Source organism: Eschrichtius robustus, chromosome 6, assembly GCF_028021215.1.
Source record: "Eschrichtius robustus isolate mEscRob2 chromosome 6, mEscRob2.pri, whole genome shotgun sequence".
NCBI lineage: Eukaryota > Metazoa > Chordata > Mammalia > Artiodactyla > Eschrichtiidae > Eschrichtius > Eschrichtius robustus.
In genome coordinates, this window is record NC_090829.1 from 76,693,202 (window position 1) to 76,720,232 (window position 27,031).

At 45.5% G+C, this 27,031-nt stretch overlaps 1 protein-coding gene across 4 annotated transcripts in view; it reads right to left on the bottom strand.

Moving 5' to 3' along the window:
• The window catches only part of LOC137766390 (kalirin), a 469,434-nt gene that overhangs the window by 17,859 nt on the left and 424,544 nt on the right, over positions 1-27,031 (bottom strand). For all 4 annotated transcript variants that reach the window (XM_068546591.1, XM_068546590.1, XM_068546593.1 and 1 more), the window contains exons 26-33: positions 26,484-26,553; positions 23,985-24,074; positions 20,023-20,115; positions 15,249-15,360; positions 13,418-13,608; positions 12,881-12,982; positions 11,410-11,552; positions 8,244-8,346 (exon numbers count right to left, since the gene is read on the bottom strand). In XM_068546591.1, the coding sequence (XP_068402692.1) occupies positions 8,244-8,346; positions 11,410-11,552; positions 12,881-12,982; positions 13,418-13,608; positions 15,249-15,360; positions 20,023-20,115; positions 23,985-24,074; positions 26,484-26,553 (904 nt within the window). The remainder of the gene's footprint in view (positions 1-8,243; positions 8,347-11,409; positions 11,553-12,880; positions 12,983-13,417; positions 13,609-15,248; positions 15,361-20,022; positions 20,116-23,984; positions 24,075-26,483; positions 26,554-27,031) is intronic.

Genomic DNA, 27,031 nt, shown 5'->3' on the forward strand with positions numbered 1-27,031 from the left:
TAATGCTGTCATGAGAGATTTTGCCCCGTGAACCTCAGTTGTGCCTTTCACACTGTTGGGCTGTGTGTGATGCTGGAAGCCAGTCATTTATTTGAGCAACTTTTCATTTAGAGGAAAACAGGTGACCTCAACTCCTTGCACTTTAAAGACTCGTTCTGAAAAGCCAGCACATTTGTCTTGTGTTGAATGTTGCTCAGGAGAGGATGGATTTGGGCTTCTGGGAGGTGACAGAGCAGCCACAGAGAGGAGGACCGGGGAATCCTCTGCTTTTTGTTGCTCCCTGCTGCCATCTCTCCCGCCCACCATGGATCAAAGTAACAAAGGGACCACACTAGGAAAAAAAGTTATTTTCAAACCTAGTCCTGAACTTGGATTATTCAGAAAACTAAAAAAAAAAAAAAAAAAAAAAAAAAAAAATCACAATTTGGGTTTAAACCTTTAAAGTGGAGATGGCATTTTTCCTACTTTGGAGTGACTACCAAGTTCTTGAGAAAATCAGAATGCCTCTACCTGGGATTCATACAGCAACTCCAACCCACTGTACTGTTAGGCGTGGGGTACGACTGAGACTCAAGATTACAGTTTGTGAAGTCCAAGTTTAGGTTTCAGATATATCCACTCCAAACCCCGGGAACGAGGAGTACAATTATATACTCTTCAAAGGTATTTATTTAAGGATTAGAAAGTGCTCTGTTCCTAGATGGGAGGCAACATAAACCTCTCCCGCTAAGAAACATTTTAGGGCCCTGAGACAAAGGACAGAGTAACAGAAGTGCTGAGGACTCTCTCCTGGAGACGCATCACGTTTTCTTTTTCTAGCTTTTAACACAGTGCATTTAATAGGCTGGATCGCCAGCAGATGGGTCACCTGCTCAGGCCCCACGGCTAAATGTCACACGCTGTCACAATCTCATTCTGGAGATTCAACCTTGGAGGGTCCATCTTGATTTTTTTTTAAATGATGATCAGTAACTTTATTTTTTTATTATCTCATACATTTATTTTTAAGGTCAAGTACTTCCTTACGGTAGGTGCTGAGTTGTCCATTAAATTCTTTTGGATACATTTTTAGTAGATTTGCATTACACTGTCTTATTTGGATACATCTGAAGGTAAATTCAAAACAAAACCAACCAACCAAACAAACAAACAAAACAAAAACTCTGGTTTTTCTCCAACTAGAAAACGTACCAGTGGTCTCTCTGTGTTCTCTCAAATACCAAATCATATGTTGTAATATATTTTATAATATATCTATTAGCTATTGTTTTGGCTTATTTATACCTTCTTCTATATTAACACAGATACGGGAGTTAAAAAAGCATGTCTTCTTTTATAATTTTATTTAATCTAATATAACTAAAATAGTAGCAACAAAATAGAGGTCATTCACCCAAATATATCATGAAATTGTGTATATTATACACACACAAAAAATCTAGGGATATGGCTCATAATGCATTTTTCTCTTTATAACATGTTATATCCTGCTGGTGTGTTGCATCATCTTGATGGTTTTTAAGAATTTGTTAAGTGAAAAATATTACATCGTGTGAACTGATAGGATTTTTATTAGTCCTAACACTGTTGAGTCCCCACATTTCCAGATGTTTGGTTTTTCTCCTTAGTGGCGAAAGCCAGTGATCTGTAGGCCCTTAAAACTCCAGGGAGCATGCTATTTTCTCTCATGCCAGTCGCCTATAGTCACCCGGACAGCGACCTACCCATCGCATGTCTCCTCTGCTTCACACCCTCTTTCACACAGATCTTGGCTAGTCCTTCAAAATCCCAGGAAGCTGAAACCATTGCCTTCACTGTACAGACTTGGAGACTGAGGCATGAAATGATTAAATGACCCACTCAAGGTCCTGCAGCTGATGAACAACCAGGGACTGAATCCATGCCTGGTCCCCAAACCCATCCCCTTCCTCTGTGCAGTAGACGCCTTTGCAGCCCACTACTCAGATCCTCTTTCCTGCTGCGGTTCCCATGCCCCAGCTCTTGTGCATGTTGGCTGCTAACAGCTCACAGCTATCACAAAAGGCCAGGCTCCTTGCCCGAAGGTGGGGCAAATTCTGGGTGCAATTCACGCTCCAGGTCCAGGAGGGATCAGACTGAGCTAGACTCCAGCTGAAACCACATGCACATTTGCTTTAGATCCTTCTGCAGTGGCCCCTGTTTCTTGCCTCTTTTCCTGAAAGCACACCCTTAATAAACTACATGCATAGGAATCACGGTCTCAGACTCTGCTTCTAGGGAATGAGACCCAGTTTGCTCTCCTTCCTCCCAAGAAGCTCTATATCCATCCTTATTCTCTGGAGGGTTTTTCTATTTATGAGCCCATTTAAATGAAGAGATTCTATTTTTTCCCTCCGTCATCTGTCCCCCGATCAACACTAATCCTTACAAGGAAACTAATTTCTTACATTTAATTTGAGTTCTTCCAATTGCAGCATCAGCTCACTTTTTCTTACAAGAAAAACCTAGAAGCCTTTCATCTCTGATGCTATTAGCAGAAGACTAGGGATGCCATCCTTTCTCTTTCTGGTTATTTACCTTTCCTCCCTATAAGACAATGAGCCAAAGGATGGCAGGGCCTTGTTTCATTCACTGCTGTACTCTCAACATGGAGAGCAACACCTGCTGTGGAATAAGTGGGCCCTCAACACAGAGCATGTACGAAGAGAGATGGCATAGGCCAACTCAGGGGTTGGGACCTCACCAAAGCATGGGCTGGACCCTCTCGGACTACAGCCCTTGCACCTAGTGGCCTGCTTTGTGCTCCCAGAGTGCATGTGTCAGGATTACCAGGTGAGGCTCTTTAGAAGTCTATTCCCAGAAGGCTTCTGCAGCCAGGCTGCCCTGCCCCCTGTTAGAGGCATCACGTTACTGCAGTGAGTGATCTTGTAGGAATCCTTTGACTTTAGAGTGTTTCTTCCCACATGGTAAAACAAAATTTTGGGGCTTCCCTGGTGGCGCAGTGGTTGAGAGTCTGCCTGCCAGTGCGGGGGACACGGGTTCGAGCCCCGGTCTGGAAAGATCCCACATGCCGCGGAGCAGCTGGGCCCGTGAGCCACGATTACTGAGCCTGCGCGTCTGGAGCCTGTGCTCCGCAAGAAGAGAGGCCGCGATAGTGAGAGGCCCCCACTTGCCACAACTAGAGAAAGCCCTCACACAGAAACGAAGACCCAACACAGCCATAAATAAATAAAATAAAAATTAAAAAAAAAAAAGAGTTTATAAAAAAAAATAGATGAATGAATAAAAAAAGAAAACAAAATTTTGGTCATGACCCATTATATTGATTTGACAGTCGAGAGTTTAAAAACTTCTGAGTTAAATCCTGGAACCTCCAGGCTTCTTCAGGCATCTCCCGTCCCCCTTCAGTACATTGTCATTATCAGCCCACCTTGTACCTTAGATCACATTTGCTTGCTTTTGAAATCCCTCCTTAAAATCACAATCAGCCCTGGGATGTTCCAGCAGTGTTCCTTCCCTTATAATTTCTGCAGAGACTAGCACTCACAACTCAATTTCCCTGTCTCCAGCCAGTCTGGACATGTCTAGAAATTCATAGTGTATTTTGGATGAAGAGCAACCCTACTAGGAGGTGTCTGTAATGTTCAATTCAATAAGCATTTATTGAACGTCGTCTCCAGCACGCCTAGTCTAAGTGGCAAATATTATACATGCACAGGGACTGTCGCTGTCCAGATGGCTGCTTCTGTACCATTAGCTGGTAATTATTCAGCAGACATGCATCGTGTTCAAATACAAGACACTTCTTCACTGCCACCTCATAACTCAGCCTTGCTTGACTCGAATTCTATAATTCTGGATGTCTTTGAAGTGTGGTTGCAAAGCTCCATCACTTAATACATGTATAAGCAAAAGAGTCTTTACGGTGGAATGTCCAGAGTAGTATGCACATATTCTGGACAGAATAGGAAGGGGCTCAGACCCAGATCTCTATAGAACAAAGTAAGCACATCCATTTGCCTTCAGGGAAATGACACTTTTACATGGGACAGGGGCAAGGTAGAACCTAATTATGCAGACCTATTTGAGAGATGAACAAAAGCAACTTTGGGGAAAGCTTATTCATGCCATTTACTGAGGCACCCGTGTTGGCTTTGTCAGCATTTAATGCAGAATTAATATTAGACTGGTTCCTCATCAAGGGAGGATTTACCACAAGCAATCCCAGCTTCTCTGTTATAGAGAAAAGTGGGGGAGTTCCCTTTCCTAGAAAGAAGAGGCAGACAAGGAGGGTTGCAAGTGTCAAAACCTGGGTGGGAAATGAGGAGGGGCCGGGCATTGGTCTTCTGTTCTCAACCTTGTCTTTTCAGCCAGAATTTGGATGAAGCCACAAAACGTATGTTTAGCCGATAATGCTGGGAAATGCAGCTGACATACTGGACAGAATAATTTATATTCAAAACATACTGGATTATGGATGGAACTAAACAAGAGAAAATGTAATAGATATTAAGTAGTCTGACACTCAGGTTACTAAGTCACCTGCCGAACTAAGGGCAGTCCACGAAAACAGGCGAGGAGATTTTATGAGCCAGCACTGTACACCCTACTAGACACGGTGAACCTTCTTAGGGAGGAGGGCAGGCATGGTAGCTCTAGAACAAGGAGATGAACTTGCATCGGTTAGATCACACCTAATGTACTCTATACCATTCTGGAGGCCCCATTTTATACAGATCATTACACACTAGAGTAAACCAGAGGAAGGCGTGTGGAAGGGTCGGAAAACACATTAATACAAGGAGTAGTTGGAGAAACTGAGGACTTCTAAACAAAGAAGATTAAGAGAAAAGACAATTGTCTTCAAATATCTAAAGCCTTAGGGGTTACCACCGGCCAAAGGTGATACAATCTGAGGATTAAAATGAAATACCTGGCAGTAATGGACCATAACCCATTGGATAATAAAATAAGCCACGAGCCAATGTTAACTACAAATAGCTACGCCTTAGATTCTAAGGGCTAGCAAATGGGAAGAGGAGTAAAGTTGCTCCATTACAGACAAGTAAACTGATGCTCCATCCCTTTAGGTCTAACATAGAAAAAACCCTCCTGACAGTTAATGACCCAAGGACCCAGAGGGCAGAACTCTACTCAAGAACCTCCAAAGATCCTCAGTCTGCTTAATAATCGTGCACTCTTATCCACAGTATCTAAACTTCAGTTTCCCCTCTCATAAGGATAGAAAGTTAACCTTTATTGAATGTCTAATAGATGCCAACTAAATATGTTTTACTTAACCTTCCCAAGGACTCAGTGAGATGGGTATTTGCTTTACAGGTCGGGGAATTAAGGTGCAGTAACTCAGGCAACGTGACACAGAGGGTGAGTGCCAGAGCTGGGATTTGAATCCAGGTGTGTCCAAACTCCTTCCACCCCACCCCAGCGCACAGAGGACACACAAGGCGATTGCAGAGGGGCCTCGGGGCCCCACAGCTCCTCAAGGTCATCTGTCATGGCCCTTTAGTGGTTACATTTACCATCTACCCAGCCCACAGTGCTACGACTCTCACTCCTCCGGATTAGAAGAGGAAGACTGGGGCCTTTCCTAGAAACTCACCAATAAAATGACCCTGATCCCTGTGAGGTGCCTCTGCCCCATCCTCTCCCCACAGCTGCCCTGTTTGCCCTTCTATTGAATGTGGCTCAGCTTACCTGAATCAACCCACTGGCTCTTTCTCTTCTCCAGAGTCTGTTCACCTGACCACTTAGAAACCAATGGAGACCAGTTTCCTGGTCTTCGGGTACAGATAGGGGGAAATTTAACTCTGTTGATAACATCTATGAATGCAAAGATACCAATAAATGGCTTCTCTGATGAAGGACAGGGCAGATCAAGGGGACACCGGGCTGTCCTGATCTCACTGCCCAGTGTCAGAAGAGTAAGAACATTCTAACTGCAGTGCAAGGTCACAGACAGGCCCTCCCTTTATCTGACTATTTCTAAGCAATTCTCCAGGTTTTGTGTCAGAACACAGAATCTTTCTTCATCTCCCAACCCGCTGCCCATGTTTCGCAAGGCCTGAGAAGGTAATTAAGGGTTAATGTTCCCAACAGGCCGGGAACATTACCTGCAGCTTTCTGCTTGCAAGTAAGGAAACTTCTAGGCTTCTTTAGCATATTTAAAAATACAATATTTGTATGTTTGGCTGCTTTCAGACCACCTGTTTTAGCTTCCTCTTCATGCCGGAGTTCTCTACCCCCTCCGTTCATTCATTCCCCAAGTACTTCCTGAGCATCCATGTGTGCTGTGTGCTGAGGGTACAGCCATGAAACAGACAGACACAATCCCAGCCCTCATCAGGGCTTAAGAGCCCGGCTATAGAGACATACATGAAACGAAAATTACACATATAAGGATTCACACTCAACAAAGCATCCACATGTCTCTACAGTAGCCAGCACAGAGCTCGGCATGTGGTGGGTGCTTTTTCACGAATATGTGACTGATGATTTTGTGGCATGTGCAGAAGGTCTGGCCAGCTGAGTTCATCTTAGCATTGGGAGCTCAAAGCTTTGACTTTAAGAGTGAGGGAAAAACATGACAGTGAATCAGGGAGACCTGGGTTCTGGTTCTTGCTTTTCCACTCACTACTAGGATTTTCTTAGACGAGTCACTCAGTCTTTCTGGGCGTCAGTTTCCTTACTTGTGGATAATGTGTAAGTACCAGGGTTCCTCATTAACAAAGAAACGCCTGCTGTCAGAGGCGTTCTATTCTAACCACACTCACCTTGCCAGAGGACAAGGAAAGGCTGGAGCCGAGGGCTTCCTAAGACAGCTGTCTCTGGCAGAGGTGTCTGTTTAAGGGCCGCGGGGAAGACAAAGCAGCAGCTGGAAGGGAGGCATCCCCCAGACCATGGAATTAATAGGCTACTATGTCTGAACATGGGAAACATGTACTTCACTTACCACCCACTGACTGTTTAAAAATAAACACTTTCATTCATAGGACACTCTAGGTTATATTTCTAAACAACAGATCAGAGGAGAAAGGAAAGTACAGAAATAGTTTTCTTTGTATGTCTTACAAGTAGAAAAAAAACAATTTTCCATCCACTCTGATAGTCAAAAGTGGCTCAGAAACTTGAAGGCAGGACGTCAAATAGAATTAATTACCTTGCATGTCCTTGCACACTAGTCTAGAGCATGATTTAGCACCCATGATCTTAGGAGGTTTGGGGGCATAGTCTTTTTTTTTTTTTTTCCCAGTAAGAAAAAAATTAGGAAAAATCCTAATGAATGCAGATTATCTTTTAAAAATGCCCCTAACTTAGAAAACTAAAATGAAGCGAGGACACAGCTTGTTGCCTGAGGCTGAAGGACTAAGGCCAAAATACTAGGTCTAGAAACTAGGGCCAAATGGTCCCTGTAAACCCATACCTTTATTAATAAAGTCCCTAGTATTCAGAAAATGATCATCTCAAACTCTTCCGACCCTGAGGTAAGCAAATGAGAGTAGGGTCAGAGACAGAACCTTCCCCGTCCCTGCTGCACATTCAGACCGCTGAATTCCTCCGCTAGCTTGAGCAAATGCACTGAGTCTTTGCTACATTCTCCTTTCTTTGGCTCCCCATCAGAGCTCCTAACTTTTGCTTACTTGCTCCAAAATGTAAGCAAGCAAGTGACCAGGTTTTCTCCTGAGACAACTACATCCCTCCATGCCGCTTCAAATACCACTTCCTGGTCCTCTGCCCCTCAGGAACTGAGCCCCAGTACTCTGGCCAGAGGAGGGCATCATTTCCACCAGAGCCCCTTCGGATAGGAGGCCCCTTCCAACCAGCATCTCTGTGGCCATTTCCCAAATCACTGATCTTGGTCTAAATTTAGGTCTCTGGAAACTATCCCAGCCTCAGCTCCCTGAGTTCCAGCCTCCCAGAAGGCAGAGCAGCCCAGGCAGCGCCGGTGAGGCATCTCAGAGGGAGAGGAAACCCAGACTCACTCTCCACCCTCGCCAGTTCTGCTAAACTCTCTTGACGTGAGAGGTCTGGCTGGCCACCTCAATCTTCCGTCCCCTCAGACAAGATCTCCATGCTGTGACATACCTCCTCCAGCCCTGCTCCTTCCCCTTTGGCCGGCACAAAGAGACCACTGGCTCCTGAGGTCAGGCTCCACCATGGGAGAAATTCCTCTAGGGGTTAACTCTCCAGGGGTGGTTACGCCAACAAGAAGTGTTGGGGGAAGGAAGGTTGGGGCGCTGTCCTACCTTGTCACTGTCCACTGTGTTCTGAGAGGTCCTAGAGGCAATGGAGATGGTGTCTGGCTGGCTGCTCCCATCCCCCTGGCTGTCAACATCCTCCACTCCATCCCTGCAGGAAGAAGAGAAAAGCAACAGGGGTGGGGGTGGGGGGAGCGACTGTGGGCTTAGAGCACACAAGGGTTTCCAGCTGGGCTGGCGGAGCAGAGCCGTAGCACTTTCTAGCAGGGATGTGCCTAAAATTATCCCACGAAAGGAAGCAGCCCCATGTAATTTTCAATGATGTCACTTCTTGCACTTAGCAAATACATAATCACTATGTTGATAACTGAACACAAAATGACTCCTCTCCGTAACTCCTCTGGCCCACGGTGCAGAGTGGGCAGCTATTTACTTATTTTCACTAGGAATGGGTCTATAAAAGGCAGTAGGAAGAAGTATGTCCTGCTTAGAAGCTAGGCTTCTCTCCAGCTGCCTGGGTCATCTGCAACAGTCCCAGAGTTCAGGGTATTCTAACAGATTTTCTGTATGCTGTAACAGGGTGGGGGGAGGGGTGGTTTATAGCTGGCTTATAAAGAGAAGAGAACTGAGAAGATATGTTTTTGACCTGTGTTTCTTTTGCTCAAGAAAATGGGGTGGGACATCTTCTCCAGGGGAGATTATCCTTGGGAAGGTCGGACCCTCAACTCCTGGGTCTGGAGGAGTTTATTGCCTTCATTTTGGTGGGGCTTGGTGATTTCATGCTTATTTATGATGATTTCTTATTAACACAGAAGACCAAGGCATCTTCTCAAAGATAAGAGGACAGTCACAGATTCTGCAGCAGCTTTTGAGCCAGCTGTGCTCCTGAGTGCCTGATAAGATAGTCTCCTAAGTGCACTCCTGACGTTTGGACCCCTTCCTGGGCCCCCGGGCCACACTGTTGTCCCATTCAAATGCTCCCTCAACTCTCCAGCTTTAGAACTGGGTCCTAATCCTACACTGAACCCAAAGCTCTGGCCAACGGGGATTAGATGCCTGGGAACTGGTGAAGGCTGAAGGGTCTGTGTCAGGAAAAACTGGAGATGTGGGCCAGGGGTTGGGTAAACCAGCCCAGGAAGTGACAGCTCTTCCTATGGAGGTCTTTGTGAAAGTCACACCCCTGATTCTGCTTATGGAGAAGTATAGCCTTAGGGGAAATGGGAACTCAGTGTCTGACAGTGTTACCACATGGGCAACATATCCCATATACCGAAGCTCAGAGTCTAAATAATTACAATCTGGAGTGTGAGTGTGTGTGGACACGTGTGTGCATGTGGGCGTACATGGGATGCCAATGTACATACACTGGGTCTGCTAGTCATAAAAAGAGTTTTCTCCCACCCAGAATACTTCTAAGTCAATTGCTCTCTCACCACCATTTGTGGGCTTGGGAAATGCCAATTTATTTTAATAATATAAGCCACAGATTCATAGGAAAGAAAATCTGCTGTAGAAAGAAATTATGTGATGTATTTCAAAACCAAAAACAAAGGAGTTTCAGATCATCTGTTGTTTCAGATATCTGAACCAGTGCTCCCCACCATTTGTAGACAGTTGAGAGCTGGCTGTACGTTCTGCTTCCCACTATTCTGGCCCATTGCAGGCCCTTCTGGTCCACACCAGATGAGACCAGTTCTGGGGGATGTGGGGAGCCCATCCAGGAGTGTGGGTTGTATTACCCAAGCCAATCCACTCCTCTGTAAACTCTGTCCCCATATGCAGGGAGCCAAGCTAATGAAATAACACAATGCCTGGCTATTCTCTGCAGAGACTGCCAAGATTTCTCCCCCTCTCATCACAGGACAATGAGCAAGAAAAGGTGTGAGACATTTCCAAGATATGTCCATCCCATGTTCTAGAGATGCTCAAACTCTCCTACTATAGGAAAAAGGGGCTTTTTTGCAGAGTAACCCTAGATAACCTCACCTGAATAGCCTTCCCACCATGGTCCTGGACCTTCAGTTCCTTATAACTGTTTCCATTCTCTCTTCTTTATTGAAGTAGGGGCTTCCTACAGCAGGGTCTGTCTCTAGTGCTAAACTAAGTCTGCCCCTTACCTGGACTCTGGACAAAGGTAAATGAAATCAAAATAACCCCTCCCTAACACATTCATGATTGTTCCTTCAGCACCGAGAGGGGACCTTATCCCGGCCATGCTGGTCTTGGGGCTCCTGCCTCCTGGAGGAATCTCTCTCTACCTTAGCCACACCCTTCTTTTGGCTACCACCTCCCTTGGTGGCTCCCAAGCCTGTGTATCCTGGTTGGCACCAAAGGGTCAACTAAAAAATCTCCTGAATTTAGTCCATTCATGAATAGGAGAGGAGAGGACAGCCTGTGATCACCAACATCCATCACCTCCAGAACTCTGTTTTTGTTTTGTTTTTTCTTTTCCAAAACTGATATGAAGTTTTTATATGCTTTCTCTTGAAGTGCCCTCCAAAAGAGTCATTGTAGGTGACTGTAACACGGAGACTTGAGAAAGAAATACTTAAGCAGTCATCCACTGGTCTTAGGAAAACTCGGATTCAGAAGGGCCCAGAGAGATGAAGATATAAAAAATAAGTCCTCTTCATAAGCCCCATCATATTGCTTATCTCAGATGAATGAAGATGAGGACTCTTGGGGGTTGCAGTAAGAGCTGCAGTGACAGTCCCACCATACCACCCCCACATTACAGTCCTTTGGCTGTCTAGCCAGTCCAGAGAGCTCCGACTCAAAGCCACCTCCTTGCCAAGGCTTTCCCCAGACACTTCACTCCAGCGCTCATCCAAAGTCCCCTCTCCTTGATGCCTGCAGCATTTCCTGTCCCTACGGGTGGTCCTGCTTCTTCTCGTCTAACTATTCCACGTGTGAGACGTGACTGTCAGGTGGTTCTTGAGGGAATGGACTCATCTTACACTTCCTTTTATCTTCCCCGGGCACCCAGCACAGTGTTTATCAGAGGACAGGTGCCCAGTGAAGCCCTGCTGAATGTAATTGACAGTAACGGGTGAGATGCTTAAAGAGAAGGTGACTCCTCTTAGGTAGAACTCAGTGGGGTGTCACAGAGAGGGTTGCTGCCTGCAGAGTGCACCGCCCCGTGGAAGCAAAGGTTCACCCCACCCCCACTCCCGGAAGCTGGTGAGGCTGTGCTGGGGGCAGAGACGCTGGTTACCTCTTACTATTGTTCCTCTGTTTGGCTGGTGTTTTGGGGAGCTGAATTGGCTCCTTTAAAGCTCCTTTCAGGTGAATGATCCTCTCTTGAATCACCTCGCGTATGTTCTTGATCCATTCCTGCTTGGTTTCTATGCTGGAGGCCTGGAGTGCCACAGGGAGAGAGAGTGAGAATCTCATTTCCCTTCAATCCACTGAAACAGTTCTCAACCCTCCTCTTGCAGGCTTAATCCATCATCTTCAAGGGTACCAAATGTTGGAGGGGTTTATTTCTCTCGTTTTATACTTGTGACTCTTCAATCCCAGGGACATGCTTCTCCAACTCCTAGAACAGGTCTATGACCCCAAGACTCAATGTAGATTTCTAAGGGATGATTTTCAAAGTATTTAATAACCTGGGAGGCACTGACCAACACTGATATTTGCCCCTGCTGGGTCAAGGGTTAACACTTCAGTTACTAGATTCTGAGGAGGTCTGGGGAGTACGGGAGGGGCAGCAAGGGGGCATTTGGAGGCAGCAGCCATTTACCAACTGGTATAACTGGATATACGTCAGGAGGCTCAACACCTATATGGCTACATAGGCTCGTACTGATTGAAAGTCAGTCCTGGGTTTTTAGCCTGGTAAACCTGTTAATTGAAGGCATTGCTACCACTGCATGAATACCCCATTTGTCTTCATGGAAGTTTTCTCAGGTACTTCTGCCTCATGTCAGGTAGCACTTATGCTGGCGATTCAGAGTAAACAAGTGTGAAGCTTGCTCAGGGCTGGCCCATCTCTTCCTTGGGGATGGGCACTTCCCTGGTAAGCACGTGACTGGTGGGTGCACCGTGTGCAGGATCTCTCCTCGGTTACACTAACAGGACCACAGGCACTGACTCAGTTCCCAGGCCACGTGCAGCCTGGGGAGCTGAGGTGACTCCTTAAGGCCCCTTCTCAACACTGCTCTCAATCAGCATAGTTCCCACGTTAGTATGATTCACTAGAGCTCCTAGAACATGAGTTCCCAGAGGCCTGGGTTCATATCCCATACGTAGTCATCCTCCACAGCACTGGGCAGAATACCTTACACGTGGAAGGTGCTCAGGAAAATAAATGCTGAGTGAATGTGGAGCAAATCAAGGTGCTGTTTACCAAAGGGTCATCTGTTGGCCTTGCCACTTGAAGGAGCCATATGGACAGAACGTATTTAAGTGGGCCCTGTTGAGGCCATTCCCTGCCTTCTTCCCTCCATGCTCCAACAGGTGCCTGGACTGAGGAGACCACTCATCTTGAGATTTCAGGCTACTTTCATGATAGAATTTGCATCTCAACACCCACGTGAAGCTGCCGTTCCCGAGAGAGAGAGAAGCCCAGTGGCCCGGTGGATTCTCCAGGCCCCGGCTTTTAGGTGGATCCTGCCCACATCCCTCCGTGCTCCCTTCAGCTATCCCCAACCCTGGTCTTGCGCCCAGCAGAGAGCAGTACTTACTTTCAGCACTGTTTTATTGTCTGAGGATGGGGTGCGCCCAGACCACAAGGCGAATTTGCAGGGATCGCCCTCTACGTGCTCCGTCACACCCAGCTCTGAGGTCTGTAGACAGGAAATGCCTGTGAGAGGCGGGGAAGGGGAGGGCAGTGGGGAGACTTAGGGCTGGGGTTGGGAAGGGAAAGGCAACAGAGAGGAGAGGACCGAGGGAGGGGCTCTGTCAATCAAACTTAAACAGACCGGATGTTCTGTTCTTCTACCCAGGATGCAAGGACCTACAGGCACGTGCCTGATGAGCAGGTAGCAGGGAGGGAAGGTGAAGAGGGAGGCGCCCAAAGCCAACTGGAAGAAGAACGGTGAACTCTAAGATGCAAAGGTGGGAGTCGAGGGGGCGCTTTCCAACTAGGATGCATTTTCATTTGTCCAGGATGGCTTTGGTATGGCGCCAGGGGAGAGATGAGCCAAGTGTTCAAGGTCCCTTCCTACCCAAGGGCACTATGCAAATGGGGAGTCTCGTCTGACCCCACCTGCCCCACCTACCAGTAGCTTGTTCTTGTAAACATATTTTGTGTGTCCTGAAGAGTCTTTGATCTCCTTGCTGAAAACCAAGGAGATCTCAAAGAGGAACAGGTGTCGCTCGCGCCCCTTCCGGATCAGCGACTTGGGGTCCCACACTTGAAAGGCATCCTGCAGAATCAGCTCCCCCTGCACGTCCAGGTTCTCGTCGAACCCTGAAAAACACCCAGGTCTCCTCTCCAGAACCAGTATCAGCGGAACCTCCTGCAAAGCTCCTGTGCAGCCTCCCCCAGCCCCACTGTCAGCAGGGGACCTCCTGCAAAGTAAACCCCATCCTTCCTTTTCCCTCCACAGCTCCCACCATCCCTGTCTTGGAGCTCGGAGTGGGGCTGAGGACAAACACTGCCTGCCTGAATGCCCTTGACTCTGCTCCATTTGTTGTGGCTTCATTTCTTACATTCCATTCCTAGGACTCTTCCTAGGATTGCTCCTATACTGCATGGTGCACAAGCCTTCAACAATTTATATTCATGCCACTTTAAATAGAGGTTCTGAAACTTTAGGGTGGGTAAGAATCACCTAGACTGCTTATGAAAACACAGATTCCTGCCCATTCCTCAATGCCCAAGAGACTGGGATTCAGTAGGTGTGGGGTGGAGCCCATGACTTTGCACTCTGACAAGCTCCCAGGTGCTGCTGCTGCCGGTCCACAGAGCATCCCTTGAGTAGCTGGATCCAGAATACAGGTCAGGGACAGGCTGGAGGAGAGGGTGCTTACAGAGGCGGGCATGCAGGGCGTGGCAGGGGGCAGTGGGCGTGGGGAGCAGGTGCAAACAGAAAAGGAGGAGGTGGAGAAAGTGTGACACTAGGAATATGTTCAGACGGTCAGGGCTCAGTCTAGAGCAGGTAATCAGGGCTCCTTTGCATGAAGAAGTGGGGCTTCCTGTGCTAAGGGTGGCCCAGGAAGTACTGAAACCAGACCAAGTCTTTTAGATGGCGCTGGGGTGGTGGGGGGGGAGGGCAAGTGGTGGGGGGTGATGGAGCCCAGAAGAGAGAAAATACCCCACAGGTTTACCGTGTACAACAGAGGAGACTCACCTTCCTTATCTCACCTGTTTGTCAGCCCAGATTGGGATACTGAGTATTAACACATCTAACAGTTTCCACCCCAATGAGGCTGCTCTGCCCATATCCGCTCTGTTTTGCGGTGTTAGGAGCACTTATTGGAGTCTCACTCTACCAGGTTTCTGGGCCCCAAGAGCATGGTTCCAGCCGATGAATGTGCTTCAGCAAAGTCCTATCAGGTTTAGCTGGCTGGACTTTACTTACCAGCTAGGAAGGGCATGAGGGTAGCTGCATACCAACATGAATGTACTTAATGCAACTGAACTGTACACTTAAAAATGGTTAGGACGGTAAACTTTATGTTATGTATATTTTAGTATAAAAAAAAAGAGCAGGGCACAAGGCTACAGACGGTGTGTGTGTGTATGTGCAGGATTTCTACTTATTCTGATGACAAATGCAATGCAAATGTTATGCAGAGGAAGAGGGCTGCTGGGGGTCAGGGCTCTAGCACATTTATAGTAAGGATGACAGCCTGTCCTACTCTACCTCTCAGGCAGCAAGTCGTCCACATATTTGATTCGGCACAGGCCTGGAGGCAGGTGTTAGCCGAGCTAGCCCTTGTGGATCCCCTCTCACGCTTCCCCAGGACCTATGTAACAATTTGCCATTTCTCCTCTCTTCTAGCTTGGCCCCTTGCCTGACTTCACGCCACCTCCCTCCCATGACACAAGCTTCATGGTCTTAGGAAAGGAGGAGGCTCCCCTGAGCAGGCTGAGAGGACAGCTACCTTCCAGCATGCTGACGTGCATGGCATCATTGGCTTTCTTTGGGACACTGAGCATCACCTCCAGGCCATCCTTGAGCTCCCCTTTCCCTTCTTCACAGCAAGTTAAAAGTTCCTGCGAAAAAAGTCCAGATACGTTGAGAACTGTTTCCCCCAGCTTCCCCACCCTCCCGCTACCTAACCCCTCAAGGCAATTATACACCAATTCCTCAAGGAATTATATACCAGCTTCATTCTCTGTAATGGTCCCCTCTGAGGTATAAGGAAAGTGCGGTGGGGTGGAAAGGTTATCTCCAAAGAATTCAACCACCATGCTTTTCCCAGACTGAGCTTCCTCAGCTCAGTCTAATCCAAACTAACTCAATTCAACCCAACTCCCAAATGGCTGGCACTAGAAGTCAGCAACTAGGGCATTCTCTGTCACTCGACTGACCTCCTGGAGGTCAGGGAATACCCCTGGCAAAACACATGAACAGAGGTGCAGTACTGTGTGATCATAAAGAGGAGACAAATGGTGTGCAAAGGACACACAGCACTCATACATCACTGCATGCCTACTGCCAGCACCACTTTTATTTACACACCTCTACTGCCTGAATGACTTCCACCATACTGGGAGCAACTTGGGGTTACGGACATTATAGGCATAGTTTTTCAGAGTTATAGAAGATTTTTAGATCATATGGATCAGGAGTTCCTAACCTGGGGCCAATAGATGGGATTCTGAATTAGTCCTTGCATTGTCAGATGAGGACACTGTGATTAATAGGGACAGAGATTTCCCCCAGGTTATAGAATTCACTAGAGGCCATGCAGGAGCCTGAATCCAGGTCTCTTGAGTCCAAATCCAAGTACTCCATCCACCACGCCAACCTGTCTTCCACCTGTCCTCCTGGACCGTGTCCTCTCTTTTACATCCTCATTGGAGACTAGGTCATTACTATATCCATAAAAGATATATAGTATCTGGTTGATGGAGAAAAGATAATTTCCAACTATTTTAGTAACCATAAAGACCACTCGGAATGATTTCATCCAAACCAGAGGCATGCTGGCTTTCATTTTTCCTATCAGGGTTATCATATCTTGCTCACTTTGACACTGGGAAGGAAAAAGTTAAGCAAGAGATCTACAATCCATGCTCTCTCCTTCTGTGGAGGAGAGAGGGAATGGTGTAAGGGAAGGCAGGGAACGGGTGGATGGGTGGGGATGCATTTCCAGGAAAGAAAGAAGTTGACAAGATCACACCTTATAAACACATTAACGAAAGACCTCTTGACAAACTAGTAGTACTTGCTAGAGGACAGTACTTATTTATGGAGTGCTGTTAGTAGGATATATCTGGTCTGTCTAGGACTTCTCATGGTAAACAAACCTAGAATCCAAGGGCAGTATCACATAAGCTACATAACTGTCTAAGTAAAAAGTGATTACATTTCATGACCAAAATGGCTCTCTTCAGGGTAAGTGATAGGATGCAACATACATCATTTAGAAACCTTGCATGTTAATCAGGGCCACAGCACGTCCTGATGCTGTAAGAAAGGACTTGGAGCTATTGATGACCTTCTCTCTGTGTTTTACCTCTGTTTTGGGATTATTTGTATCTTTGAAATTATTAGTAAAGCTTTATACTTGGTAAGATTATCTGATTAATGAGCATCTGATATGAGAATCCAAGCCTTTGTGTTATCTTGGATACATTTCCATATGAAGAAGAGAGCTTTGAGTGTCCAAAGAAGAGGTGAACTGCCCAGAGTACACGTTTGGGAGGTAGACATGATCAGTTCTCAGCTCTGTCCTTGGTTCCAGTCAGTATAATAGCATCATCGTTTAGAAAGCTGTATTTACTTCTGCCAACCTGAAGTTCTCTGATTCTCCCCATCCTTTCCTAATTTTAATCCTCCCAACCTGTTGTCATACATCATTAAAGGAACTTCTAGGCAGAAACATAAGAGAAAAATATGAAATATGCTTCAGGGACTTCCCTGGTGGCACAGTGGTCAAGAATCCACCTGCCAATGCAGGGGACACGGGTTCGAGCCCTGGTCCAGGAAGATCCCACATGCCGTGGAGCAACTAAGCCCACGTGCCACAACTACTGAGCCTGCACTCTAGAGCCTGGGAGCCACAACTGCTGAGCCCGCATGCCACAACTACTGAAGCCCGCGTGCCTAGAGCCTGTGCTCCACAACAAGAGAAGCCACCGCAACAACAAGCCTGTGCACTGCAACGAAAAGTAGCCCCCTCTCGCCACAACTAAAGAAAGCCTGCGCGCAGCAAAAAAGACCCAACTCAGCCAAAAAAAAGAGAAATATGCTTCAGTTTGCAACAGAAAACACCAATTAGCTTAACCTCCCAAAGCAATTTGGCAAGTCCACCAATCAGCTAGCAAAACCAGTGAGTTCTCCTCAGATCCCTGCTACGGTTTACGATAAGGAGAAGGCTCCACATTTAATTTAGACTCCAAAAGGACAGCTGTAGCAGATTTACATGCAGACTATTGAACACTCTGACTTTCACTTTCATGCAACACCTAAAGGGAGGAACCCCAGAGGATACTGATAATTAAATATCAATTTACTCGGAATAAAACTAACTTTAATAAGAAAATAAATCCCATATTATTTATTTATAGTAAAAGCAAACTATTTTTCTTCTACTCAGCAAGCACTCTGCTACCAGCACATTTAAAAGAGGTCAAATTTATCTTAACTCTTTTTGTCCCAAATAATTTTTCAATGTCTCTACAACAAATTCCCCCTACTTCACTGTCTCCCTTCTCAGTTACCTGCACGGTCCTCTCTTCCTAAAACATCCAGTTACAGAATGAAGGCCCAGAGCCCACCCCTCCATCTGCCTAAAGCAAAACACAGGGCAGCCCATCCATCCTCTACTTCCCTCCCTTGTCCATGTCACAAAATTCATCCTAGGAACTTCAGCCTTATGGGATTAACAGGGAGAGGTGAAAAACTATATTTCTTTTTGAACTGCATCTTAATTGATTTAAGACCCTGGCAGTGTGGGTGGGCAAGCCAGTTTTGTTTTGTTTTTTCAATGCACAACCCCACCAACTCCCGGAAAGGCTTTGGGATACTTAAATTTGAAAACCACAAAAATAAATTTAAAAAAAATCTTCTGGCACAAGAAAAATCATTTAGAAGGGTCATGCATCAAGTGGGCTAGAGAAGGAGAGGATAATTATACACAGAAATCTGGCTAAGGAGAAATTCCTGTAAGTAACCACAAAAGCGGATGCTAAGTATCTGACAGTCAAAGGCAAAGAAGGACCTCGAGCTCTTGTGATTTAAAGGTAGGAAGCACACCAATTTTTCAGAAGACAAGCCTCTCGCCACCACTCCGAGATCTTAGGAGAATTTCTGTGAGTCTTTATATAAGAAACGTCAAAAACAGACAGGATGGCATCCTCAAAATGCCAGCAGCGGTTCTGCCCAAACAGCCGTGATGTTCTGCACATAGTTATTTCTGATACCAGTCTCAATAAAGGCCAAGGGCGTGATGCCCTGTGGTGATTCTCTAAGTCATTTCTGCAGGGTTGGGAGACTGGAGGGCCTGGAAGTGAAGCCCACTGTCTCTTCCTGGAGTCGAAGAAGGAGAAGGTTTGAAGGAGGAGGCTGAAGGGGAAGAAGGACGGTGCAGGGCCCTGCCCTGATCCAGAGGGGAGAAGAGAGGTCAGGGCATGACTCACTGCTGCCCCCACTCCTCTTATCACGGAGCTACAAGTGCTAAGGCAGGAAGACCCCACAGACTGCAAAGCTGGGCACACTCCAACGTGACTAGAATCTAGATTTGAAACTAGACTGGTTTTCAGATTTAGTGAAGCAGATAGAACATGTGAGGTTCAGCAAGCATCTCATAGAGCTGAACTTCATCAGATTTTCTCTGGAACTATACTACTTATGACATGTCTCTCCCTATTCTTTTATCCTTTGCAGTTGAGGAGCGACGAGCAAAATATTCAAACTTCGGGAAAACTCCACGCTTGCACATTAAGAATTAATATAGATACAGGTTATATAACTGCCTATGATATTGATTTCCCAGGCTTTCTGTGGGGAAATGTCATATTTTCAGACTGTCAGTGTGTCCTTCTCTGAGAAGAATCAGCCCAAATCACTCAGTATTTTACATAATTTGATTATTTGACTTTTAAAGAAAAAGATTTTGGAAAAAACCCAAATCTCTTGGTTGGCTCCAGAAGAACCCCTAACATATGGGGTCCTACAGATACAGAGTGCCACTGTGTTTTAATATGTACTTTTAAACTATTTCCTCTCTGAAACCTCCTAGTCTTGACAAACATGGAGATTAAGGCAATGGTAGGTGCTGCCCTGGGCCTCCACTGCCCACGTAGACTGGCACTGCCCCTAACACCTTGACCCCGGATCCCATCGGAAGCAGGGGCCACCAGGAGGAACCTGCCCAAAAGGGAAGGACAGGAGAGACCCTATGTACCAGCCAGTGCCTGGGGTGGCAGTCACTAAAAGCTGTGCAGTGGTGGATGCATGTGAAAATAGTCACAATCCATTCCTGCTCCCATTTCTCCTCTCCCCCACCCCAATAAGCATCTGGAATTTCATGGGACAGAACATGCAGTCTAGAACCAGCAGTGCCAGCGTGGGCTCATCTCTGAAGTTCTGCTCCAGGTAGAGGAAAGGTCTTCAGGTGGAAGCTTTCCCATCCTTGGGCAAAGCTGGGACTCCCTGGGCCTGGTCAACAGTGTGGTCAGGGTGGCAGAGAGGGGAGGGGGAGATACCTTCAGGAGCAGCTGGTACTTAGTGATCCTCTGGACGGGCTTAATTAGGTAGGAAGAGATGGAGTTGGCCAGACCGTGCCGCTGCTGTATCTCCTACAGGGATTAAAAACAGGCACCGTTAGACACAGAGGGCCATGTGCACGTATGTCTTCTGGGAGGAGGTGGGCTGGGTTAAGGAGAGAGGAGAAAAGGGAAAAAAGGGCACACAACTATGAGAAACTGCTCTTTGATGGGAAAAGGAGGAGGAATGGCATTCTATAAAGGGAAAATGTATAAACCAAAACACACAGGAAATAATCATTGTATCTTTAGATGATAATGAGGACCATACCTGAGCAGTACAGAGGATCACACCTAGATTCTAGAAAAGTGAAAATACACTTAGATAAGAAGATGGATGTAGGTCGTTGATGGGGTGGAGCTAGAAGAATGAATTAGGATGTGATGGGGAGCTTCTCAGGGGTAAAATATTGTAGATCTTAAATAGGAGCAAAACATGGTGAAAGCAATGTTTCAGAAAGATTAATATAAGCCTAATAGCAACATAGAGGGTGGAAGCTGGGAAATAGAGACAGAGAGACCAGTTCAGAGATTACTGCAAAAGTCCGAGTGTGTAAACACGGAGTTGCCATATGATCCAGCAATTCTACTTCTAGGTATATACCTGAGAGAAATCAAAATATATGTCCACACAAAGACTTGCATAAAATGTTCATAGCAGTATTATTAAGAGCAGTGAAAAGGTGGACACGACCCAAATCTCCGTCAACTGGTGAATGAAAAAACAAAATGTAGTATAGTCATACAATGGAATATTATTTGGCCATGAAAAGGAATGAAGTACTGAGACGCTACAACATAGATGAATCTTAACTTTATGCTAAGTGAAAGAAGTCAGTCACAAAAGAACACATATTATATCATTCCATTTTTAATGAAATGTCCAGAAGAGGAAAATCTATAGAGATAGGAAATAGATCATTGGTTGCTTAGAGCTGGGGGAGTAGGAAGGAGGATAAGGTGGAGGGGTGATAGCTAAAGGGCGTGGGGTTGCTTTATGAGATGATGAAATAGTTGCACATGTCTGTGAGTATACTAAACAATTAAATTGTACCCTTTACATATACGTATAATATACATCTGTATCTCCAGGTGTGTAATGTGGAGGCTTGCCATAAACAAAGATTAGTGAGAACAAAGCGTTGGGAGGAGTACAAGAAACATTTTACAGCTCGACAAGATGATAGGACTTGCTACGCGGCTATGAAGGAGGGTGATAATAATAAAAGAGGGAATAATAAAAAAAAAATTCCACTTTCCGCCAACTATCCCAGAAAGTAGCAATGTTCTCACTCATTTGCCTCTTCCCTAGAGGTGTGTAGTTATAGCAAGACTTTTTCAAGGAAAATGGGCAAACAGCTGACAGCTTGACCCTATTGGGCAAATGAACATTGTGAGTTTACTTGGGGGCTTTGGCAGGAGAGGACAGGCAGTAACGCACCTTTGACAGGCTCCACTCTCTGACAAGGTGCCAGTTCGGGAAGGCTTCACGTGGACAGTGAGGAAGGGGTGGCCTCCAGAGGCCGGGTCAGCCCAACCAAGCTTAGTAATCAACATGGCACCAGACACCGCAGCCTCACGGTTCCCACGCTTGGAGTAGAAAATTCCGGATCATGTCAATGTGTGGGTCTTTCTTGGACTTGAATTTTCTGTGCTCTCTTTACAATAATGGATAATAAGACTGTCTTTATTGGGGGTTGATCTCTTATAAAAGGAGGGCCTAAAGTAGATGGTTTCTAGGTGTAGAATTTAGGGAACCCCTTCTGAAGGAAGGGGGAAAGCTACAAAGATGATGCTTTCTGGAATGCTTTGGGAACAGTCAGGAGAGTTTACTGCTCTCCCTCCCCTCCTCTGGGCCAAGCTCCAGGAACTGCTACTGGGCTGGTTTTCTGGCTTCCACTGGCCTCCCCAACTAATGTAGAGGCTCATCAGGCATGACGTTGGAAAATGGGGAGTGGGGTGTGAAATTTGGAGTATATCTGACTGGCAACTCAAAGTCTAGAAACAGGGATGTGAGGAATGTAGGACTAGAGCAGAACACAGTTTAGCGCCAGACATTGTAACGTGTACAAAATGAGCCAGGCAAACCATCAGTCAAACCTCAAGGGACTCACAGGTTGGGGGGAGGTGTGTGTAATAGAAAGGTCCACTGTTAACCTGCCGGAAGGCAGATTGTTACAAACGCCGTAGAGAGACACAAAAGATACTGCACGCATAGAGAGAGGCAAGGATTCATGCAGGAAGCAACACGTGATCTTTGAAGGCTAGGAAGACTTCTAAGGGTGTCTGTGTGTGCCTGTGTGCCCGCCCGCACCTGTGTGTGCAGAGGGCTCACAATCCATTCTAGGCAGGGAGAGCAGTGTGAGCAAAGAGAAGGAAGCAGAAGAGTCTGAGGCGTGCTCAGAGCACGGGACATGTGTGTTCAGAAAAATGTGAAGTGGAAAACAGGACACAGTGCATTTAAAACTTCAAAAAGACCCTTCTGGTTACTGTTGATAAATAACCAGAAATGTCTTAAGAGAAATGCATTATTAGGCAGAGATAATAGCGCTATAGGGCATCCCAGATGATAGTCAATAAATTCTGATACCAAGTTAGAGAAAGACTTTTCTTGGGTTTTCTGTTTAAACAAATATAACCTCAGAAATTCCACTTTGGGACCATTTCCATAGTAATGCTCCGTTTTTAAAAATCACGTATGTTTTTTCTTGTCTGGCTTTTACCCATTCAAGTGTCATTTCTTCACTGAGCAACAGGACACTTGTAGAATCATTTCTGTTATAGCAGGGTCAGCCTAGAAAGATGCTCAGAGAAAGTTTCTTTTGTAAACTTGAGTATGGGAACCATGTTTGAATGTCTGACTCCCCATGGGGCCTGGCACACTATCTTGCATACAGTAGACATTCAAAGATTTATAGATGGAATGAGGTAGGCAGAAGGTTAGATTGATTAGATACTAAAATGATAGGACTACCAGAATGGCCAACACTGCTGCCACCTATCTCTCACTGAACTTCACTTTTTATTCTCATTTTTTTTCTCCCTCTGTTCTTCCCGTGCATCCTGCAGTGACCCGTTTGATTCTGTCACTCTCTGGGGACCAGCAGTATATATACCATCATTCACCAACAGGATTGCATCCTCACCCAAAACCGGAGGACCAGACAAGGTACGTCGGCTCTGAGTCTTCTCTTGGCTTCCATTACAGCATAAGTGCTCAACCCTGGCTGCACGTTACTCTCACCTGGAAATGTTTAAAACTCTCAATGCCCAGGCCAAACTCAGGCTGATCATATCAAAATCAGGGCTGGGACCGGAATCACTATTTTTCAAAGCTCCCCAGGTAATTCCAATGGGCAGTCAAGGTTGAAACAATTGCATTAGAGTAGTCAGTGACTCCCAAACTTGAGCGGGTATCAGTCACCTGGAGGGCTCCTTAAAACTCAGATGGTTGGGCTCCAGCCCTGGGGATTCTGATTCAATAGATCTAGAGTGGGGTCCAAAATACATATTTCTAACAAGTTCTCAGGTGATGCTGATGTGGCTGGGCTGAGAGCACATTTTGAGGAACCCCTACGTTTGAGGAGCTATATATGCAGTAGAAGTGGAATATCCTAGTACGCCTCCTCTGCTTGTGAGATTTATGGCTAGCTGGATTCGCTGTGGAGGCATGGAGGCAAATGTGCCTTATCTGAAACCACAGCACTTGAGACGGGATGGAGTAAAACAAGAGATAAACACTGCTTTTGTTTTTCTCCATGTTTTATCCATGAGAGAGAGGTTTGGAGGGGCCAGTAAAGAAAAATGAGGAAGAAAGGATAGCTAAAAACCCACGATCTCAAAGTAGAGAAGCAATTTCCACCTGCTCATCAGTGGTTCAAGGATGGAAATTCACAGCTTACATCAAAGAAGGTGCCTGCATGCTCCAGGATCAGCTGGTTGGAATCAGGCTTGTTTTTACAGTAGGTGACGTACATCTGAAATTTGTCTGCCTAAAAAAACAAAAACAATAATAGGTCAGTATCCATTAGTTGCTCCCTTCTGTTGACTGTACCAGCAAGGGCTGTGCAGTTAAACCCTCAGATATTGCGTGATACAGGATTATCTGTGGCAAATTTCCTGGGCTCATCAGGCCTGTGCTCCCCTAACAAACTTTGAGATGCTTTTTTCCTATCAGCAGGGGGAGAAAGCTCACTGAAAGTGAGCTCATTTTAATACTAGTCAGTGCTAGACAGAATTAAAAAAAAAAACAATTCACATATCCTCATGTATCCTGAAGCTGGACAGAATTTATTGAGAGATTATCCCCCTTTTTGGATTACCTACAATTGTGCTTCCCATCTTGAAAAATGACAGCAGCATTTGCTCTGAAAACAAAAGCCAAAGAATGAAAACGAAGTGTGATCTCAGAGGGAGATCTGCTAGAACTCCAAATGTCTCCACTGGGGGCAGTTTGTAGGGCATGTTAAACGCCTATGCTACCATCCCCCACTTCCCAGAAGCAATGATGGGGGAAAGGAAAGCAGGGTGACACTCTGGGGCAGGGTCTGAACAGTGAATCCTAACCAGATTGCTACTTCAAGTCAAGAATTTTATGGCTTGGTGAAAATTCATTTCTTATGTCTTTGGGATCCTCTGGGTCTGTGTTTCACAGCCTTTCCACTGGAAAGGGTGTGTGTACTTTGGCCACCAAGCACTTTTCCCATTTGTGAAATGCTCCCCATCCTCGTGCCTATACCACATTGGGGATGTCCTCTTCTAAGAAAGCAGCCTAGCTATGTTTTAATTATAGCAGGTTTCATTTATGCCACCACTTTCCCAAGTTCTTTATATATATTAACTCATTTGATCCTTATGAGAACCCTATGTGGTGAGTTCTATTATTATCATCCCCATTTTACAAATGTGAAAATGGTGGCATAAGGTTGGTTAAGTAACTTTAAATTCCCATAGTTACAAAGTGGTGGAGCCCAGGCCAGCTGCCTTCAGGCTTCTAGGTAATAACTGTTGCTGTTCAATACATTGCAAACAACTCTTTCTACACCTTACTACTGCATTACACTCATAAATTAAGATTATAAGACTTAAGAAAGTCACTTCAGGATAATTCTTGGCAAAATGTGCATATTTTACACAATCATTAAAGGTTTTCTGAAACCAATTTTAGGGTTTATATACTACCTGGGAGGCATTCATCATCCCTAAGAGATGTTGATAAACCATACTTATGGTCGATGGTAAGGCAAATCCACAAAATGTATGAAACAAGATACCAAAAAAACCCCCCCAAAACCTTCACTTAATGGTCAATCTCATTTTTTCTCTACATTGGCCATGCAAGGGATCATAAATTATTTATCAGCACTAATGTGAACTGTGCATGGGCCCATGTATTTAGAGGTGAAAAATGTATTAGCACAAAATAAGATGGCAGTCTGAGACTTCCTTAAGAAATGAGAGTATGCCAGGAAGCAAATGTTATGATTTCAGAAAACGGAAGTAACTCAGGTCTTGAGCTGTGGGATGAGCTGTGATATTAATTACATGTCAATGGGCTGGCCAACGTCCTAGCTCCTCTAAAATGTTTCCATATATAGAATATAAAACATAACCATAGCCCTGCCTATTCCAGAGGGCTGTTATGAGCACAAACTCTCTGAAGAGTGAAAACATTTGGAAAAGTAGCCCATTTTGAGTGGAAGTTATAATTAGTTAACTGTTGAATATTAGAGCTTCTGTTCCTGGGGAAGGATTTCCACGTTTAGTTGCACTTATTGTACTAGGTGGACTTCCCTCAAGATGTTGGCACTCATACCATGAACCTGAACTCAGGATAATGTGGCACAGAGATGCTAACAGAGACTAATGTTTCTGTTTGTATAAGTAGAACCTAGTACATTCAGCCCATTTACTTGGCCCAAGAAAGAGAATGACTAGATATGCATCCTGTAGGTCAGAATTGGGATGGATACTCAAGGAGTCTGCTCTCTAGTAAGGAAGAAAATGTAAACAATGGTTTGGTGGATTTCTAAAGTTCTAATTCCTTAATCCTCATCCTGTTAAAAACAAAACAACTCGTGGATGGAGCTGGAGTAGTTCTTCTACCCAGGGTGGTGGTCTTGTTCCAATCTCCTGACATCTCAATTTTAGAAAGTTTTTAGAGAACTTAAGGCGGAGCTTGGACACACCATCTAAGGACCTTTCCCAAGGAGGGCTCTGCTCCTCAGGGAGAGACTGCTTCTCTCAGATCTACTCATGGCCCCTCTCTAGAGCCCCTGGTCCTGTGTTAGAAGTTCAGTGACACCAGTCAGCTCAGGCACTGAACAGTGATGTCATCTGGTAGCATCTGCATTCCTGGAAAGCATGTGACAGTGGGAGGAGAAGAAACTCAGGTCGGTTACCCAGGTAACAAAGCAGTGTCCCACATCCTCAGGCAGCTGCTCATACTTCTCCAGCTCTTTGAGGAAGATGCTGCAAGGGGAGAGAAAGGCCAAATCAGACATCTCTGTACTGCTGACTCCCTCTCCGCCAGAGGCTTATACTGAAGTCAACCCAACCTCGTAAACTCTCCATTATTTACACGTGGCTTCTCCACTCTCTAGGCAACACGTGGTAACAAACGATATTAAATATGTTGGAACTAATTTCATTAAAATTTGTATTAATTGATTAGTTAGTGCTACTTAATATTGTTCCCCTTAAGGGTTTACACTTCTCAGGCTGAAAATAATGAAATATTATACTTGTGTTAGGCATTTCATTTTAACAGTAACTATGACTATTTTTTTACACAAGTAATCTGAGCACGTTGTAACATTTAAAAATATACAGATATAGTTATCAAAAGAACAAAATAAATATCATCTACGATCCCAGAGATAGGTGGGAAAATTCTGAATCCTACACTGACTTCTTTCCAATTTTTCACTTTCTTCTTCCATCAGTACCC